Source organism: Ipomoea nil, unplaced genomic scaffold (genome assembly GCF_001879475.1).
Source record: "Ipomoea nil cultivar Tokyo-kokei standard unplaced genomic scaffold, Asagao_1.1 scaffold1250, whole genome shotgun sequence".
Taxonomy (NCBI): Eukaryota; Viridiplantae; Streptophyta; class Magnoliopsida; order Solanales; family Convolvulaceae; genus Ipomoea; species Ipomoea nil.
In genome coordinates this window covers 673838-694224 of record NW_017617678.1, presented here as the reverse complement: position 1 = coordinate 694224, position 20387 = coordinate 673838, and the positions used below count along the sequence as shown (strand labels likewise).

Below are 20387 nucleotides of genomic sequence, written 5' to 3'. Positions count from 1 at the left end.
CTCTTTTCCCCGGGCAACTTCCACCCGGGTGATCAGGACGTCGGAGGGCTCGACAATAAAGCCCTCGCCCGTCGTCACGGTCGAGGTACTTAGTGGTCGGGCCGAGGGAATCTCCTTTTCCCCGGCGGGCTTCGCCTTCGCCTTTTTCTTGCCACCAAGGGAGATCTTGGCGGGCGAGGGAAGGGGGGCATCTTCGTCACCGAACTCTGCCATAGCTGCAAACAAAGAAATCAAGTTAGTGTGATCGAGGCATAAAGTTAAGTCGGGAGGGTTAGCTCGAGTTAAAACCTTTCTTCGTTCGCCTCGACGGTTTGGCGACCGTCACGCCCATCGGCACGGGCAGATATTTCTCCTGTAGCTCGTATGTAGGGGGCGGGAGATTAGCCGCCTCGAGACTCTCGGCCGTTCGGAAGATTGTATACTCGTGCAGCTCGCTCGAGATCCGACTGACCGTCTCCCTGAGCGCTTGCGTCTCGTCTGGCACCACTTGTTTCTGAAAGTGGGTGCTCCAAGCGCGGTCAACCGGGAGAATCCAGGGGTCGTATTTGAGGGAGAAAATCCTATTCTTCCACCCCTTGTTGTTCCCGGGCAGGCCTCTGATTGTGCACATGTCGGCTCGGGACTGTAGCATCAAGAACCCGCCCCCGTAGCTGCCCGGGAGAATTTTGACTTGGTAGATGAAGTTGAACAGCTCCATCGTGCAGGCGGCTTCATGCCGAGCGCATATCTGCGGAAAGCAGGCGATAATCCGGTGCGCATTGGGGCAAATCTGGGCCGGGACGACCCGGTAGTAGGCCAAGAAGGCGTTCAGGAGGGGGGTGAAGGGAATGGCGATCGGGGCCATCAGGGAGTCGTAATGCATCCCGATCCATTTGCCCCGATGCCGATCGATGACATTCCCTAACTTCCGGCTCGTATCAAATTCCACCCGACCTGCGAGCCTTTCAGCAATCCTAGCCGCTTCGCCTGTGGTCAATCGGCTCATTTGTTGTTCGACATTCTCGCTGTTCAAGAATTCGAACTCCGTTGCGGCTGGTGCGGCCGGCCCGGCCGTGTTTTCCTCGACTTGCTCGGGGGTGTTTTCCCGGTCGCTTCCTCGAGCAACGGCTCCCGGGTGGTCCCCAACCACCCGGGTTGGCGTGTCCTTAGCACCTTCGATCGATGAACCCCGTCTGCCTGACGAGGGTCCTTCTTCTTCCTCTTCTCCGGAGCTCCCCGATCCGCTTGAGCTGGAACTCGATGACCCGGAGGAGCTCGACGCGTCGTTTTGTTCAGAAGCCCGCTCGGGGCCTGGCGCCGGTCGGTGAATGGCCTCGGGAGAGTAGGACATGATGTCCACTTCCTCGTCGCTGAGGTACTCGACCTCCTCGTCGTAGTCCGCGATCGAGGCATTTTGGCTGTCAGAGTCCGTCATTTCGATCTACCTAAAGGTCGGTCGGGGTTAGTAAAGGACTTGAGGCGTCCGGGACAGTTAGTTGACCTAACGATTCTACTTATAAATGAAAGCGTAAAGTAAAAGAAGGGTTGAGAACTTACCGAATGGAAGAACTTTGTGAATGAAAGCTTGAAGTCTTTTAGCTCGACTGCCTCGCTAAGGTGCTCTGCTCGGGGCTCTCTGAGGGTACCGACTGAAGCAAAAGAGTGAGGAAAGTTCAAATGAGGGCCTCAAGGGCCTATTTATAGGAGAGCATTTAGGCGGGAAAGTCGTCCACTTGCGCGACACGACCAGCGCTGATTCCGAGGCAACGGTTGCAGTCGCAGAGGCCGGCAGTGGCCGACACGTGGCGGAGAAGGGAATGACAACTGGCCGGTCGGTTTAGCGGCCGACGGTTGGGCTTCTTCATCCCGGCCCATTTTTTCCCGGACGATCAAAAAGGCCCGGGCTGGGGGGCTCTTGGTAGGGAATATCCCGACCGACATAGCTTCACCACGACCGAGAAGCCTTTGTCTTTTTCTCTTTGTCTTTGCAGGTAACAGGTCGGGCTCCTTGAGAAGAACCCGGTCGCGGGCCGACCGGGAGTTGCCCGAGCGACGGTGTCCACCGCCGAGCGGTAGCCCTTTGGCGAGAGAGCTAACGAAAGACACGTGGCGATTCTCTACGACGACAGACAGGGCACCCGGAAGGACGACACGTGGTGGCTACGTGGAGGACATGCCGAACGGCTGGAATCCTGTCCCCGGCATAGCGGCTATAAATACCCACAGTAGCTACAGTGTGGGGGACTTTTGGACGATCGATAGGTTGTTGTTAGAGAATCCCGACCGCAGTCAGTCGGTACTCAGAGCAACCAAGTAAATTGTACTTAGGGCCTTTACCGTGATCAATAAAGACATTTACTTGCTTTATTTGGTCTCGGCTTATTTCATATTGCTTACGTATAATTAGCAGTATCAAAGGGCATAACATTATTGACTCTTATTGTTATTGTAGATTTAATTACCACATTTTAACTTAGATTGCTTGTACAACTACAGTACTACCTGAAGTGCTCTTTAAGTTTTCATTAATTTCCAATATAATGTGCAGGTTACATTATATTACTGAAACCTAGGTGGGGGCTCCAGATCCAAAGTTTATGCTACATAAGAGGAGTCAAGCCCATGTGCACAAAAATCAATAGTTATTGCGTGGGTGGTTGTGTGGGCAAATTATGCTATGTATGGCACACAGATGTAAAAATGATGTCGTTTTGACTAAAAACGTGCGTCTCACTTAAAAAAAAAAAAAATTTGATTCTCGGCAACAGCATTATGTTGTACATAATTTGAACTACATATCCAGAATCAATGAATTAAAATTCAGAATCACTGAACTAAAAATTCAAAATCACTGAACTAAAAATTCAGAATCACTGAACTAAAAATCCAGAATGAATAACTAAAAATACAGAATGAATGAACTAAATATCCATAATGAATGAACTAAATATCCAGCATGAATGAAAAAAAAAAAACAGTTTCGATTTTCGTCTAAATATCCAGAATGAATGAACTAAAAATCCAGAATGAATGAACAACATAATGCTGTTGAGGTGAATCGAAACTGATTTTTTTTAAGTGGGACGCGCGTTTTTAGTCAAAACGACGTCATTTTTGCAACCGTGTGCACTATGTATGGTGCACACGGTTGCACAACATAACGATTGGGTTGTGTCGACCACGGTTAAAAAACGACGTAGTTTTGTGTAATTTTTTTCCTGCAAAACATACATTTTTATAACTTATAATTTACATTATTTTAAAGTAACATAATGTATATTATTCTAACTCATAAAATACATTATATCGCCCTAGAAGTTTAATTAATCTTACACATAATGTACATAATTCTAATATATAAATTAAGTATATTAATTTAACACATAATGCATATTATTCTAACTCATAAAATACATTATCTCGCATTAGAAGTTTCATTAATCTTACACATAATGTACATTATTCTAATATATAAATTAAGTATATTAATCTAACACATAAAGCATATTATTCTAACTCATAAAATTTAACAACATCATTTTGGATCATGGTCCACACACAACCGTGTAATATAATTTGCCCACAGAAATGGACAGTGGACTGCTCTTGTGGTTTATATGAATCTATGATACAAAGTAAACAAAAACTTTGACTCCTAATAACTCAAGAATATGTAAACTAGCTACTTCACTAGTCAAAATTCATCATCTTCTCGCTTTATATTCTGTCAAAAACACTATTCAACATATACATATGAAAAACTAACAAACAAACAAACCAACCTTCAAACACTACCCATGTATAAATATACATACATAAACCACATCTATCTCATCATCAAAGTTTTCAAGAACATATAATCAAGATATTCTGCAATGGGCAATGACAAGATGATGAAGAAGCAGAGCAAGTTGAGGCAATATATCGGCGCCCCGAAGAGGTTTCTAAGCAAGGCCAGAGACTTTTATGTTGATAGCATGGTTAGCCTGGATGGAAAGCTTGCCAACAATAACATGATGCTCCCAATATCTCCACAGATCTCCCAAACATTGCCCGAAAACTTGGGATCGAACAACAAAACTGCGACCAACGACAACCTGGTAGCGCTGTGTAGATCATCGACGACGAGGAGGAGAAGCAGTAAACATGGGGACAATAACAATAAGCCTTCTTCTAATGGGAAGAAGGTCCGGTTTGAAGGAATGAACAAAAGTTACAGTAGTGTTGGACTGGGAAGGATTGACACCATTGATGAGGACAAGCCTTATGAATGTGATGAAGATCATAGTATCATGTTTGCAAGAAGCAGAAGCCATGCTGTTACCCGCAGAAATGCTGCTTAATTATATATCTATATATATTATTATCTTAAGTAGAGATCAATTCACTACACACAATTTTTTGTATTTTTTTTAATGTATGTTGTGCCAAATGCCGCCGGTTTTGTTGTTTCTTGGTTCTAATATACGTGATTATAATTGTAAATTTAATTTGTTGCCATTCACATTTTTATTTGTACCAAAAGCACACATATTTCAGTAATTATTAGTATTGCCTTATACTCCTATAGAAATCGAAATAGTGTTGATAGAGTAAATTAACTCAGGCAATAAGGCCTGACCGAGGCTTGAACTCGTAATAATCTTTCAAATGGAAGTCCAACCCGGGTACCATTAGACCACATAGTCTTGGTAAATCAAGTAATCTAATTAAACATAAGGATCAAAGAATGTAAACGACAAGTGGAGTGTTTGGGAAAGACAATGAGATCACAAACTTTGTATTAATTGCTCAAAGATTATAAGACTAATGTTTTAATAGGACAAGATCCATATCATGTCTAAACAAGACATGTAAACAACTTTTTATACAAGTTGCATTCAAGCAACGCCATGCTTGATCTGGGCGTCCTTCGAGCATAGAAGTAGTTAAAATGGCCAAGACCTCCCCAACTTGAGTGGACCCACCTTGGCCGACCTTGAGGTCGATGGCCGTGGCTTCTATGTCCTAGGTCATGTCCACACCGTGCCCTTTGGGATGGCCCAATGTATCAATCATCAGCCCCCACTCCCTAAGTTGCAAGGTTTTGATGGCGAAAGGGGGTAGTCAAGTATGAGTTTCGTTGATCCACTAAGGTTATCATAACATGAACAATGGAGTGAATGAGCTCTAGCTCAACTCTTTGCCTAATCTTCACATTTACTCTCGTTGATCACAAGAGAAATGAGCTTGACATTATAATGGTATAGGTCAACTTCTCATACTACCACTTGAGTATGTGAGGAAATGATTCGGGCCAACCTTGACCTATTTTCGGGTGAGGCGAGCCAACCTTATCATCACATTTCTTATCAAATGTGCACGGGAGTGAACCAGGCCTCTACCTTTGAATGTGGGATGGGTAGACCTTGACATCACACCTCTTCTTAAGTAAGTGGTGGGGGGGGGGGGGGGGTGAGATGAGGTTGACTCTAGAATCAAACCTTTCGACGAGTATTGAGCTTGACTGCATGCCATGAAACGAGCCCCCGATTGACTGATCTTTGGCTATCAATTCCTCGCATGGGATGTAAGTTGGCCAACTTGAGCTTGTGTTTCACTTTATGCATGAATGAAGCAACCCTAATGTTAGACCCCTTTTTTGGGATATGCTAGGGCTAAGATTAGCTTATTGGTGATCGACTTGCTTGAATATCGGGTGTGCCGACTCTAGCTCCTGCTTTGATCATGTGTTTGAACTTTTAGACTTCTTTCCTCTTCATTTAATCTTAAGTTCCCCCTTGTAGGTGAGATAGTGTATCCAACTTGCTTCCTCAACATGAATAAAATGGTTTCGGGGTCTTACGTTCGAACTCATTGTCCTTAGTTTGAACTCAATACCATGTTCCACCGACTATTAACTTCCCATTAGCGAAGGTCGACCCAAAGTTTTCTTGGACTATCCAATTCGTTCGGCTAACTCATCGCTGCCAACAATCCCACCTTGGCATGTCTTTGTACCATTGTGATGCATAACCTCGGGTAGGCACAAACTTGACTATGTGTCGCCCTAGGTTTTTTGCTAAGCTTGGCATCGACGAATGATGAGCTCGATAAGGCTTGGCTTTTTTACACCTTAGTGTCATGATTATTGGTTTATGTAGTCGGCCTTGGAGCTTGTGATTTTGATGAAATGTGCAGGCTTCGATATGGACTTGGCGGGGTGTGCATCTTTTAATCATCTCAAGCTTGGCTAGAAGTGAACCTTGGTAAGCCCAGGCCCATGAGCTCATGTTTAGCCAAACATATTCGTGATCAAACTCAACTAAGTACTCTTGTACTCATACTCAAATAGGTCTTGTATATATAATGGTATTCTCTTAGAGCTTGCTATGCCATCGGCAACATATGAACTTCGCGACATAAGGTTTTGATTCACCTCGAGCCTGACAAACATCTAATTTGGAAAGGCATGGTCATTAAGTATCCTTGGACTCAAAGTTGGTGGGGAACGAGCTCGGTAGGGCAGAAAAAACATTCAACACCTTATCGTTTAGCTTCAGGAAAACACACAACCCCTGTTATCCAAGCTCAGCCACAAGCAAACTTGACATGTGTTAACACTATGGATTCCTCACCTTGCCCATGCTCGGCAAGTAGGACCTTCCAAGTAAAATGGTCTCGACTAAGGTGTTGACCTTGGCCAAAAGAATTCATCTGTTTGACATTAGACAATGTAGGACCTTATATTACTCATAGGAAAGACTTTTATGTTCGACATTAGGCAAGGTTGGACCTCATAGTGCCCCTAAGAATATCTTAATTTTTTCTTTGCTAAAGCATTTAGTTTAGTCAAGAACAAGCTCTTGCATTTTGTGTTAGACGATATCAAACCTCGTAATACCCCCAGGAAAACCTTAGGTTTTTCTTGGCTAAGGCATTGACTACAACCAAGAACAAAGTTGGACCTCGTAATACCCCTCGATAAAACTTAGCTTTTTCTTGGATAAGGCATTGACCTTAGTAAAAAACAAGCTCTTCCATTCGACATTAGGCGAGGTTGGACCTCGTAATGCCCATAGGTAAAGTTTAGCTTTTTCTTGGCTAAGGCATTGACCTTTCCAAGTAACAAGCTTTTTCGTTCGACATTAAGTGATGTTGGAACTTGTAACGCCCTTAGGGAAACTTTTCGGTTCGGCATTAAGCTAGGTTAAACCTCTTAATGCCCTAGGAAAAGGTTAGATATTTCATGGCTAAGGTATTGACCTTAGACAAGAACAAGTTCTTCTATACGTCGTTAGGTGAGGTTGGGCCCCGTAGTGTCCCTAGAGAAAACTTTTCTATTTAGCATTAGATGAGGTCAGACTTTTTAATGCCCCTAGGAAAATCTTAGTTGTTTCTTGACTAAAGCAATGACCTCGCCTAAGAACAAGCTCTTTTGTTCGGTGTTAGGTGAGGTCTGACCTTGTAACACCTCTAGGGAAAACTTTTCGGTTCGGCATTAGGCAAGGTCAAACCTCGTAATGCCCCTAGTAAAATATTAGTTTTTTCTTGGCAAAGGCATTGACATCGACCAAGAATAAGCTCTTCCATTCTGCTTAGGCGAGGTCAGACTTCATAAAACTCCTAGGGAAAAATTTTCATTTCGGTATTAGGAAAGGTCCGAACTTGTAATGCCCTTAGGAAAAACTTAGCTTTTTCTTGGCTAAGGCATTAACCTTGGCTAAAAAATTGTTATTTCATTCAATGTTAGGTGAAGTTCGACCTCATAACGCCCCTAAGGATAACTTTTTCATCTTGAATTAGTCGAGGTTAGACCATGTAGTGCTAGGAATAGTTGAAGTCAGGCCAAGGAGGTCGACACTTGGGGTCGGACTCCCCATTGTCCTTCAAAAATAGTAAAAAGAATTTGGGATATAGAGATTATTTTTGCAAACTAACTCTTAAAAAAACATGTGCTTGCCCACCTAGAGCTAGATAGTAGTCTCCCACCTAGAGTATGACCTCGAGATTGACTAACCACAATCATTGACTAACCACAATCCAACCTCGGGGGTGAGATTGGGCACTCTGAGTGAGTTGAGCCCCACTTCAGTGTGAGTTTGGCAATTCATGAGCTTAGCTTCCTATTACGAGGCAGGTCTTTTAATGTGAGCTTGGCAATTCATAACCTTAGCTTCCTGGAGCAAGGCAAGCCCTTTGACGTGAACCTAGTAATTCATGAACTTGAATTGATTTCTCAAAGTGAGAAGAGCCATTCGGTGCAAGTTCAAAATATCATGACCTCAATTTCTTAGAGGTAAGCCATTTAGTGCGAGCGAGGTAAGTCCTTCAATGTGAGCTCAATAATCATGAGCTCTGGCACAAGCAAGTTGGGTTTAACCATAAGCCTTGTGTTTAACCATAAGCCAAAGCAAGGTGAGCATATTGCCACAAAGAACACGATCTTGGCCATAAACTAAGGTGAGTTTGTTCTTTTAACATTCGGTGTTGGAAGATGTCGGAGCTGTCAACACCCTTACAGGGCGTTTGGTTGGAGGGATTTTAAATTCCCTTCCCACTTAATTCCCACATAATTCCAAAGGCCATTAAATTCCGTAGTTTGGTTGGAGGGAATTGCAATTCCATGGAATTGCAATTCCCCCATTTTCATGGAATTAAAATCCCATATCCCCCCCTGGTATTTTAATTCCTGGGAAAAAAAGATAGTGATGAGTCAAAATTACCCCTTCCTTTTTTAACCTAAAATTAATGTCTAACAACAATAATGGACATTTTTGACTTTATACTACTTATTCCCTTTCAATTCCCATGTATACCAAACAATGGAATTGAAATTCCCAGTAATTCTATTCCTATCAACCAAACACTGGAATTTAAATTCCCACTTTATTCCCATTAATTCAACTCCCATGGAATTACAATTCCTTTCCCACATAATTCCCCCCTCCAACCAAACGCCCTGTTAGGGAATTGAGGTCAGTATATGGGATAAGACCCTCGTTTACCCCCCCACCCCTCCTGAAAATTGTAAAATTCAAGCCTTTATTTTTACAAATGAAATTCTACATTGAAAGCATATATTTTGTGGTCAGACCACCACACAAAATACTTCTACTAGAAGATTTCTTTATTCGCCCCTAGTCCCGAGCCCAACCGTTCTTGTATTGGCACTCTGGTGCCTAATTAGTCCAAGGCGAATTTGGCTTGAGGCTGCATGGTTATCCTCCCAATCCCGTTGGCCTCAACTTGCATCATTTCTATCGTGATGAGCCGACCCCCGCGACGAGTTCACCCCAAGCTCGTTTTGAGTTTCCTCCACCATGCGAGGTCGATTCATTGGTATCACACTCGACCCACCAATGAACATGGTTGTGATTGCGGTTGGTTGTGTTGATGTGGCCCCTTTCAATGCCTTGACTATGGTGTTCATTCGAATGAGTGGCACTATATTTTGGATTCCTGCCACTTGGTTGTCGAGGACGGTGTTGGCTTGTTAGATCGCAATCTCCTTGGCTTGGATGATTTGGGTCAGCTAGATTATAGTTAGTGATGAGGCAATCAAAGTCTACTTCACACCTCAAAAAAAAAAAAAGAAAGAACTTGATAAAATTGAACCGAAAGCCAAAACGCACACCCATATATTTAATATTCATATTTTGCGTTTGTAATTTGGTATTTTTGCTTCTCATGAAAGAGCCACACTTGTGTGAGAAAATCCGTGAAACGGGTTGAATCTAAGATAATTGTTTGTTACTTATGATAGAAATCATAATACTTATCATAGAAAATTTAATACTAATTTAAAATAAATAAATTGTTACTTATAATCGATATTGTAATAATTATATGTGAAATTGTAATACTATTAGAGTAAAATGATTGTTACTAATAATAAATATTGCAATACTTATAATTAAAAATTGTGATACTTACAAAATGTAATTGTAATGTAAATATTATAATACTTATGAAAGAAATTGTAATACTTATTGACTTATTGTAGAAAATTTAATACCAATAAAATTGTAATACTTATTGTAGAAAATTTAATACCAAAGAAATTGTAATACTCATTGTAGAAAATTTAATACCAAATAAACTGTAATACTTATTGCAGAAAATTTAATACCAATTTGATTTAAAAATAAATCGTTACTTATGAAAGATATTGTAATACTTATATGTGAAATATTATAATATTATTTAAGGTAAAATTAATTATTAATAATGATAAATATTGTAATACATATAACTAAAATTTTGATACTTACATACATACCCAATTGTCTATAACCTCACATTTCTCACGAACAAGAATCTATGATACGGTCTTACACAAGTTTTTGTCCCCGAAAAAGATTGAATCAGTGTCAAGCACCTCTTTCTCTAAATAAAAGTTCATAAGTTGTATCCTCAATTTTTTAAATGTAAAAAATTCTCTTAAGAATTTTTAGATTCAATCTTTATTTCTTTTTGTTGTAAAATTTTATTATGAACATTATTCTGGTATTAATAACATGATTTCTAACAACTTAATATTTATGGAATGTTTTGTAATAACTGTCAAATATAAATTATATATACTTTATAATCTTGTATAGAATAGAACGATGAATAAGATGATCCTCCTGCCATCTCCATTTTTCCCCGTGTATTTCTTCTTCTCCTTACTCTTATTTCTTTAACACTTTTAATATTTTTGTAAAAAATTCTCTAAGAATTTTTAGATTCAATCTTTATTTCTTTTATATTAATATTTTTAACAACAGAGGGTCTAAGTGTTAACGTTTAAAATCTCAAGGGTCCATGTGAAATTATACCATAAATTGTTATTACAACGTTAAGTCAAAACCGACGAGGGAAGCAACCAATTCCATATCTACGTGTGGTGGATCCGCGACGAGGGAGATACTGAGATACCTCCAACTCTTACCAGGCTACGGAAAACTTCCATTCCTAGAGAGAGAGAGAATTTTGTTAGAGATCTAGAGTGAGAAGCGAGAGGGAGCTGACCCATTGCTAGAAAGAAGATGGGGTGCTCGTTCTCGGGGCTGAATGCTCTGTACGACGCCGTCAACGGCGGTGGTGACGTCTGGATCAATGATAACCGGTTCCGGATCGTCCGCCAGCTCGGCGAGGGTGGCTTCGCGTACGTCTACCTTGTGAAGGAGATCCTCGCCGACCCCGCCAAACCCGGAGTTTCCAAGAAATTCAAGGACCCTTCTCATGCCTCTGGTACGTTCTTATATTCTCACATTTTTAATTTCTCTTATTGTTAATGTGATTGCTCTGAATTTCCTAGCTGAATTGATGTTAAATTTGTTGGATTTCTTTTCGTTTGATTTTTTCCTGTGATCCTAGGATTCGTTTAGCATCTGATTTGTTATTAAATTGTTTGTGTGTGTGTGTTATGTTTTAGGTTAAATTGTTTATCTCTGTTACTCATAGTCTAATAGGCCGTAATTCGGTTAAGTTGATTCGATCTAGTTGGATGAAAGCCTTGATAGTGTTCTACGAGTATCACTCTGTCTTGCTGAGAGTGTCGGTGGGCGGACCTAAACTTAGGGTGTGTTTGGTTCACACTTGGGAATTGGAATCGGAACAAGAACCAAATACTTGTTAATGGTAATGGGTTTTGGTGAAAATATTTTGCACGTTTGGTGGTAGGATGGAATTGGAATGATTAGTAATATTGATGATGTTTGGATATGTATGACTCTACAGTGGGGATAAAGGTTTTAAAAATACAAAAACAAAAAATCATGACAATTAATCCTAATATAATGACATCCAAAGCACCAATATGAACGTAAAAAAATCAAAACAAAAATCTAAAAGCACTAATCCAAACTTAAAAATCAAATTACCAATAAGATGGAATGCTACCCGTTTTAAATTAGGGAATGGAGTTTTTAATTGAAGGGTTTATCAAATCCCATAGTTGTGTTTCAAAAAGTTGTCAACCAAACACTAACTATGATTTTGATTCCTATTCCTGGTGTGAAAATTCATGAACCAAACACACCTTTAGATCTCAGTAATGTTAGAAGGTGGGGCCTATTAAATTTTGGCTTTGCGCTACTCCCTTCACTGGCTGCTTTTCTTTATTCTTTGGCAATGAATCACTGAAAAGTTGTGGCTTTGTTCCAATGGAAATGCATCTATTGAATTTCTATAGTGGATGCCTACTCTTATGTTCGTCAGGCTTGTGAGGGTCTGAAAGAGTGTTTTTTTTTTTTGGGATGACGAGGGAAACCCCACAACCTTTTCAGATGTAGGTAAATTCCGCCTTATGACCCTAGCCGACAAAGGATCACAATGAAGTAAACCAGCCTAGGTTATTCACAGCTGACCAACTCAAACCAAGGGGTCAAGGATTTGAACTCATGACCTTGTTGTTACAAGTGTGGATCTCTTGCCATCTTGGTTGGGGTTACCCCCTCCGAAAGAGTGTATTTGTATCGATCAGTAGATGCCAATTTGAATAATTCACCCAATTTTTTAATCTTTGAACTTGAGAAGTTATTAATGGATTTAAAGTTTAATCATGTTAGATTAGGTATGTTTTGTTTACTGATAATTCCTTTCATGTGCTATATGTTCTTAGATTTATATTCTTTGAAGTTTTACTGTTAGGATTCAATGTGGTGATACTATTATGAACTGAATATGTTTTCGTGGTTTATTGTGTAGATAATGGAACTTATGCAATGAAGAAAGTTCTTATTCAGAATAGTGAACAATTGGATTTGGTGAAGGAAGAGATCCGTGTTTCATCACTGTTTAGTCATCCCAATCTGCTTCCTCTCCTTGATCATGCTGTCATAGCTGTCAAGGTAATTTCTCTCTATAGAGCTTTCTTCTTTTAATTCCAAAATATGAACATTTGAGACAGATAAGATGTAGGAAGCATGGCAATTGGAATTTATTGCTATTTTCTTTTTGTACAGCATATCTTCAATTATCATTCAGCTTTATTAAAGAACCTATTATGTTTCTCTAGGCCTCTGAAGGTCAATCTTGGAAGCATGAAGCATACTTATTGTTTCCTGTCCACATGGATGGAACCTTGCTGGACAATGCCACGGCTATGAAAGCAAAGAAGGAGTCCTTTTCTACCTCAGATGTTCTTCAAATATTTCGTCAGGTAAACAGATTTCTAACCACAACTTTCTTGTTGCTTTTGTTATGAGTTAATACCAGCCGGGGTCCTCTGAGTATAGTGGCACCGCCATGTTTAGTCCTAAACTTTCAATTTAACTACCCGTGGTCCTTCAACTTTCAAATTTAACCATCTTGGTCCTTCAACTTTCAAGTTAACCACTAATGATCTTTCAACTTTCAAATTTTTAACCAGCCCTGGTCTTAACTTTGCCCTTAATTAAACTAATGGAAGGACCACGACTAGTTACATTTGAAAGTTGAAGGACCATGGGTGGTTAAATTGAAAGTTTAGGACTAAACATGGCGGTGCCACTATACTCGAAGGACCCCAGCTGGTATTAACTCCTTTTATTATTGTTGTTGTTGTTGTTTTCTTTATAGAAAAACTTGGGGAATTAAGTGGGTATATATGCATATGTTCCTTAATTGAAAGAAATAGTACATGCAGCTTTGTGCAGGACTCAAGCATATGCACAATTTTGAACCATCCTATGCACATAATGATGTAAAACCTGGCAATGTCCTTTTGACACATAGAAAAGGGCAACCACCTCTTGCAATATTGATGGATTTTGGAAGTGCTCGTCCTGCAAGAAAGCAAATACGGTCTCGTTCAGAGGCTTTACAGTTGCAGGTATGTCTATTACTTCCACACACATACAAAAAACACACATATATACATGGAGTATATGCTATATTTTGTATTTGCTTTTGGCCTTTTCTCTATGCATATCAGATTTCTATTACACAAGCTTCTCAAGATCACATTGTCTAATTCTATTTGGTTGATAGTTGAATATTACGGAGTATTTTTCCAGGCTGTTTCTTGTCATACACATTGCACTTACCCCATTGATCAGTAGACTAACCCTTTAAGTTCTGTGACCCCTTTCATTTTGTGGGTGTTGATTTTATAGGAATGGGCATCGGAGCATGTCTCAGCACCCTTCCGAGCTCCTGAACTGTGGGATTGCCCAAGCCATGCTGATATTGATGAAAGAACTGATATCTGGTCATTGGGTTGTACTTTATATGCAATAATGTAAGCCCGCTGCCTTCTTAACTTTAATTTTTGAATCCCAAATTTGTTAGCCTATGCTTATAAGAAGTGTATGCTTATATCTGCACCTTCAGTTCTAGACATTGTGCAGTAAATAACAAGTTTAAATTGAACATAAAATTACCAATTATTTTACACAACCATATTTGGTAGAGAAGCTTTTACACTTCACTTGAGTTGCTTGTACTGATGTATGCTGAGAGATAGGCATAGAAGGGGGAGGATAAGATCATGAAACTGTGAAAAGAAACATATTTGTTTAACTTATTAGCATTGTTGGTTAGTAAAAATAAATGTTTGATTACTGGAACTATTCAACTCAACGTATTGAGGACATCTATTATGAATCCCACGTTCTCAAATTCCCTTTCAGACAACCCTTTCCCCTATTGTTCATGTTCTTTTGATTTGAGCCCTTGATGAGAATCGAGAAATAACAGCATATTTTTGGGGTCTTGTCTATAGGTATGGAGTGTCCCCGTTTGAGTATGCGCTTGGGGAATCCGGTGGAAGCCTACAGTTGGCCATTGTTAATGCTCAGGTAAAGTGGCCAACAGGTCTTTCTGACCCCAAATATCCCGAAGCCCTTCACCAGTTCGTGACATGGATGCTTCAGCCTCAAGCAACTGTTCGCCCCCACATAGATGATATTGTGATTCACGTTGATAAGTTGATCTCGAAGTTCTCTCACTGAGAGGTGCGCTGTCGACCTAAGAGACATGCTCATAATTACTTTGCGAAAAATATGATAAGAAGCATAGGTCGTCATTGGTTAGGGACAACATACTGGAGGAGGTTTTTGCAGTTGCATTTTTCTTTTGGTTTTAATTCAAGAAATGGCCAATATCTATCTTTTGCTCTGTGATATATGAGTGCCTGAACTTCAATGTGGATTCATAAAATGTCTTATACCTAGTTTAAGTAAATGGTTACATTCATTTTTATTATAATATATATATGTTCATTTAAAATGAATTTTTATGTGTGTCTAAAAAAAAATGAATTTTTATGTATGTTCATTTTCAAGTAAACTTGATCTACAGTTTGAATTCTAATTTAATAGAACAGTATTTAGGGGAAGAGATAAATGTTTGAAACTTAACAATGACAGTATAAAGATTATGTTTAAAGTGGACATATTGTTACCGGCATTTGGCCCTTACTGTTTTTATATTATTTCATATATGCTCTATTGGGCAGAGTTTTTTTTAGGAGGGGGCTGGAGATTTAACATTTTGGGAGAAGAAGGTTACGTTAATTGAAAGGAAAGATAACGACACATTCCGAGGAAGTGTACCATACGCAACATATTTTACTAACCCTAATCCATTTAGTAATACAGTAGAATCAGTTAACTAAAACTAATTCACATTTTCTCCAAATTAAACAACTGCTTTCTCTCCAAATTAAACAACTGCTTTCTCTCCCTTTTTCATCTGTAAAGGCTATGCGATTCCATCCTCCGGCTGCCAGTTGACCCTCTAATGGAGGGTTGAGCCGGCGGTGTCATTAGTAGACTCCATCATCTGGTTGTTTTAGGAATACGCGTTAGATCGCAGATTTTCTCTGATCGTTTTTTCAGATCGTTTTTTCAGAGAAGGCGTAGAGACTCTCCAGATCTGACAGGTTTTCTATCATCTTTTCCATTTATTTTGTTTTCTTTTGATTCTACGTTATCCCTTCGTTCCTTGAGTTTGTTTTCTCTCGTCTCTCTGGCGTGTGTTTCCCTCTCGTTTCTTTGACGAGTTTTCCTCTCGTTTCTTTGGCGAGTTCTCCTCATAAGCGTGGAAAGATAAAATGGTAGTCAGGCTTGGCTATGTCTGACCAGATCTGTGAAGAAGCTCCGAGTTCATCCAACAACTTCGGCTTCAAATTTATAAAACAGTCCGCGATCCAAGTTTTCTATAACATTACTAGGAAATTTGTTTCTATGTCTGACCGTAAAGAATGCACTGTCATTCTAAGTATCATAAACATTCCTGTTTATGATTAATGAATTAGCCTTTTATTTTCAAAAAAAAAAAAAATTAATTCACATTTTATTTTTATTAAATCTAATTAAATTATCCTTAGTTATAAATTATAGATATTATTAACATTTATAATTCTTTATTAAGTTCTGATTTTTTTTTAATCAGAAACCAAATTACAAACAAATTCATAACAATATTAATCTAAAAAGTTAAATTATATCTACAATTACTTATTACCTTTAAAAAATCTAGTACATAAATCAAAATTTAGGATTCGTTTAGTAACGGAAACTGTTTTTTATTTTCTATTTTTTAATTTTTTTAATTTTCATTTATGTTTTCTATTTTCTGTTTAGAAAACTTGTTTACTAACACTTATTTTTCAATTTTTTGATTAACATTATAAATATAACACAAGTTTCATTTCGAGTGATTTTTAGATCTTATATTTAAAATATTTTAAAATATATTTGGTTTAAATAAAATAAATATAATTTTTACTTTTAAGTCCAATATATGTAAGAATTTTACATTTGATATCCGAACCAATAACATATTAAGTTCACCTAAAATTTAGTTTAAATAATATTAATATTTTTTAAGCTAATATTTAAAATATTTTGGATATATTCATTTGAATAACATGTATATAAATATATAATTTTTACTTTGAATTCTAATATAGTAATATATGTGAAATTTCAATATCAGATATCCGTACTAAACTTGTATTATGATATAACATAACTAAAAATATCCAAACTTATAATCAATTGAGTTTAATGAAAATATAAAATTTGGTATAGAGTTTAATTTTTAATTTTGATAATGTAAATAATGTCTAACTTTGAGCATAAGCAAATAAGTTATGTTTAAATAAGTAATGCAAGTACAAAAGATAGAAGATGGTGATAAGTAAAAGAAGATGATAATGAATGTAGTCATAGTAATGAATAAATAGGTAAGTAGATAATGGTGAGAATGTGGTTATCGTGACATATAGCCAAATAGATGATAGATGATTATGTTTTCTATTTAAAAAATAGTTTTTAATAGTTTTCCAGTTATCAAAATAGAAAACTATGTTAGTAAACATGTTTTCTGTCTTCTGTTCTCCAATTCTTCAGTTTTCTAGAAAGCAGGAAAATTTTTTCAATTAGTAAACGGGTTTTTACACGGCTATGTGTGTACACGGGGCCGCCTACCCTGCCCTGCATGCCTAGCTTGGTACGTGCATATGGGTTGCCTCTAGAGTATCACAAGCCCGCACGACTATGTGTGTACACAGGCTGCGTATCCGGCCCTGCAGGCCCGCTTGATATATGCATGTGGGTTGCCTCCAGAGCATTGCAAACTCACACGACTATGTGTGTACGTGGGCCACCTACCCTACCCTGCAGTCTTGGTACGTTGTATGCATGGACCACCTACCATGCCTTGCAGGCTAGCTTGCTACGTCCATGTGGGTTGCCTCCAGAGCATCGCAAACCCACATAGCTTAGTGTGTACACGGTCCGCCTACCTTGCCCTGCAAGCCTGGTACGTTGTATGGGCATGTGGATTGCCTCCAGATCATTGCAAACCAACATGGCTATGTGTACATTATGGTACGTGTGCCGCCTTACCCTGCCATGCAAACCTTGTGTGATGTGTGTACGCGGGCCGCCCTACCCTGCCCTACAGGCCCGGTATGGTGTGTACTTGGGCCGCCTACCCTGCCCTACAGGCCCAATATGATGATAATGTTTACTGTTGCATCTCCTATCTAGACTACGGAGCTTCCAACTCGTGTTGGGACTACTTATCTTGTCTACAAGTCCACTACCGTGTCCATTTTTATTTTTTGGCAGCTTGTTTAGCCTGCAAGCCCAACCAGGAATATATGTTAACGGTTTTCCAATGTAGAAATGTTTTTTCTTACCTCCCCGGGGTGCTTACAATCCAACCAATGTGTTGTTATTTGTTCTAGGGCCGCCTATCTAGTCTATGGGCCCTTAATGGTCGGGGCAAGGTCAATAGACTCAACGATGGCCTCATCGTGAAAGGGTTCGGGCTCTCTTAATGTCGGGTTCCCTCATTTTGTCCCTAGTTGCGGCCTCGGGCCCCTTGCACTGGGGAACTTTCCTTGACGGTGCCATCTTCCTAGCTCGTGGAGTACTGAGTTAGGTAAGATGGCATTTGCTTGAGTGTTCCCGTCAATGGTCGGTTGTTGGGCCGAGCCGCGCTGTGCCCACTTGCTGTTGATGTTAGCTGTCTCCTAAGCTAAGGGTTGGAAGCTAAGTCTGACCACCGGGGACCTTGGTTGGCCCTGCTAACAGTAGTGTCTCCTCTGACAACTATAATGTTTGTCGGACCTCTCATATCTTCTAGGCGAGGAGCTGACCCTCGCGGACAACCCCCGCATTGCTTGTTAAGGCGTTCCTACGAGTTTGGAGAACATTTGCTTTCTGACTCGACCATTTTGGCGTATCTCGAGTTTGGTTGCGTAAAGAAAAGGGTAGAAAGTAGGAACGCGTGCTTTTTGTAACATTCCTCACATACGGCGCCAATGATGGACCTATTATAAGCCCGAGATATTGCCATAATATTGTAGTCATGTGGAATCGAACCTTGGTGTATAAGTTAAAAGTTAGGGCCACAAACCACCAAGCTAAGAGTGCTATAATGATCCAAGGGATGATGTTCTTAAGAGGGAATACGGGTGCCTTATATAGTGTAGAGGGTCTTCCCGTTGGTTGACCCATGTACGTCGGCTAGTCTTCAATCTTAGCCTTACATGTGTCCCCCACTACTTGGATGCCATCGATCTTTACACGGTTAAATAGAGCATCCTACCTTTTTGTACACAATATCTTGATGGCTTGGGTAGTTGGTACTTGTGTTGTTATGCTAGAGGTTTAAGGTTTGAAACTCGTAGCAGTATTTCCTTTGTTTATTTTTATATAGGCTTCCTTCTTCCTTAGCAATAAAAAGGGACACCCCCTTGGGCCAATAATTTCACAATAATATGGACCCCCTGGGGTCCCTTGTCCCATTAGGTACAAATGTCTTTTGGAGGAAAAAAAAAATGCTAATTGGATGATTTTACCCTTGCCTAAAATGGACTTTGGCTGGAAAAGTTCATGGAAGAACCAAAATTTAAAAGGCTGGGATGGTTGAGGGCAAAAATGATAGCATGAGACTAAATGTTGAATTTTTACAAAAGACAGTGGATCTCCACTAGAATTAACTCTTACAAAATTGATCCCATTTTTTTTAATTTACTAAAATTCTCAACCATTGTTGAATCTTGATAAGCAATTGTGATCGGTCCTCAGGACTTTTAACAGGAGAATTTTGTTCTCATTTGATTATGCACCCATAAATAAATAAATAAATAAATATATATATAAATATAAATATATATATATATATATAAATATAAATATATATATAAATATATATATATATATATATAAATATATATATATATATATATATATATATATATATATATATATATATATATATATATATATATATATATATATATATATATATATATATATATATATATATCAAACAAGGTGATGTAACATTACTATATTCGCATTACCTAAGTAATCTTTTTTTTTTTTTTTTTCGAAAATATTACCTAAGTAATCTTAAATAAATGGCTTTGTAAACACACACACACACACACACACACACACAATCTGTGTTCTTATATATATAAACTTTAGAGAATATATACTACCTTGTAATAGATTTGATAGTACTCAAAGATATAAACTCTAAATTGGTTACAACATGACCGATTTTTAGATTTTTGTGACCCCGTTCTGGTAAATAAATGAGGGTCTACCAATAATAAGGTGGTAAAATGTTGCTGTGCGCAAAGAAAAAAAAAACAAAAAACATATTATGGAATAAATTACAATAATAATAATAATAATAATAATAATAATAATAATAATAATAATAATAATAATAATAATAATAATAATAAAATAGTGTGCGCAAACTCGCAATGCAAAAGGATTAAAAAAAAGGGAAGAAAAAAAACAAAAAACATATTATGGAATAAATTACAATTATAACAATAATAATAGTGTGCGCAACTCGCAATGCAAAAGAATTAAAGAAAGAGAGATGTTACTACAATGTAATAGAGTCAGTCGAGTAAGTAGCATTAAAAAAAAAAAAAAAAAAAAAAAAAAAAAAAAAAAAAAAAAAAAAAAAGATGTTGA

The 20387-nt window shown here is 38.6% G+C and overlaps 2 protein-coding genes across 2 annotated transcripts; both read left to right on the top strand.

The window, feature by feature from the left end:
• Positions 1-3854: 3854 nt before the first annotated feature.
• Positions 3855-4322, top strand: LOC109184101. Its single transcript, XM_019334144.1, has one exon. It carries the CDS (start codon positions 3855-3857, stop codon positions 4320-4322), a length of 468 nt encoding a protein of 155 aa, XP_019189689.1.
• Positions 4323-10816: 6494 nt separating this feature from the next.
• LOC109184192 (probable serine/threonine-protein kinase DDB_G0291350) lies at positions 10817-15160 on the top strand. Its single transcript, XM_019334243.1, has 6 exons — positions 10817-11196; positions 12655-12797; positions 12965-13108; positions 13574-13759; positions 14043-14167; positions 14651-15160. The coding sequence occupies exons 1-6, from the start codon at positions 10992-10994 to the stop codon at positions 14877-14879; spliced, it is 1032 nt and encodes a 343-aa protein (XP_019189788.1). The 5' UTR covers positions 10817-10991; the 3' UTR covers positions 14880-15160.
• Positions 15161-20387: the final 5227 nt, after the last annotated feature.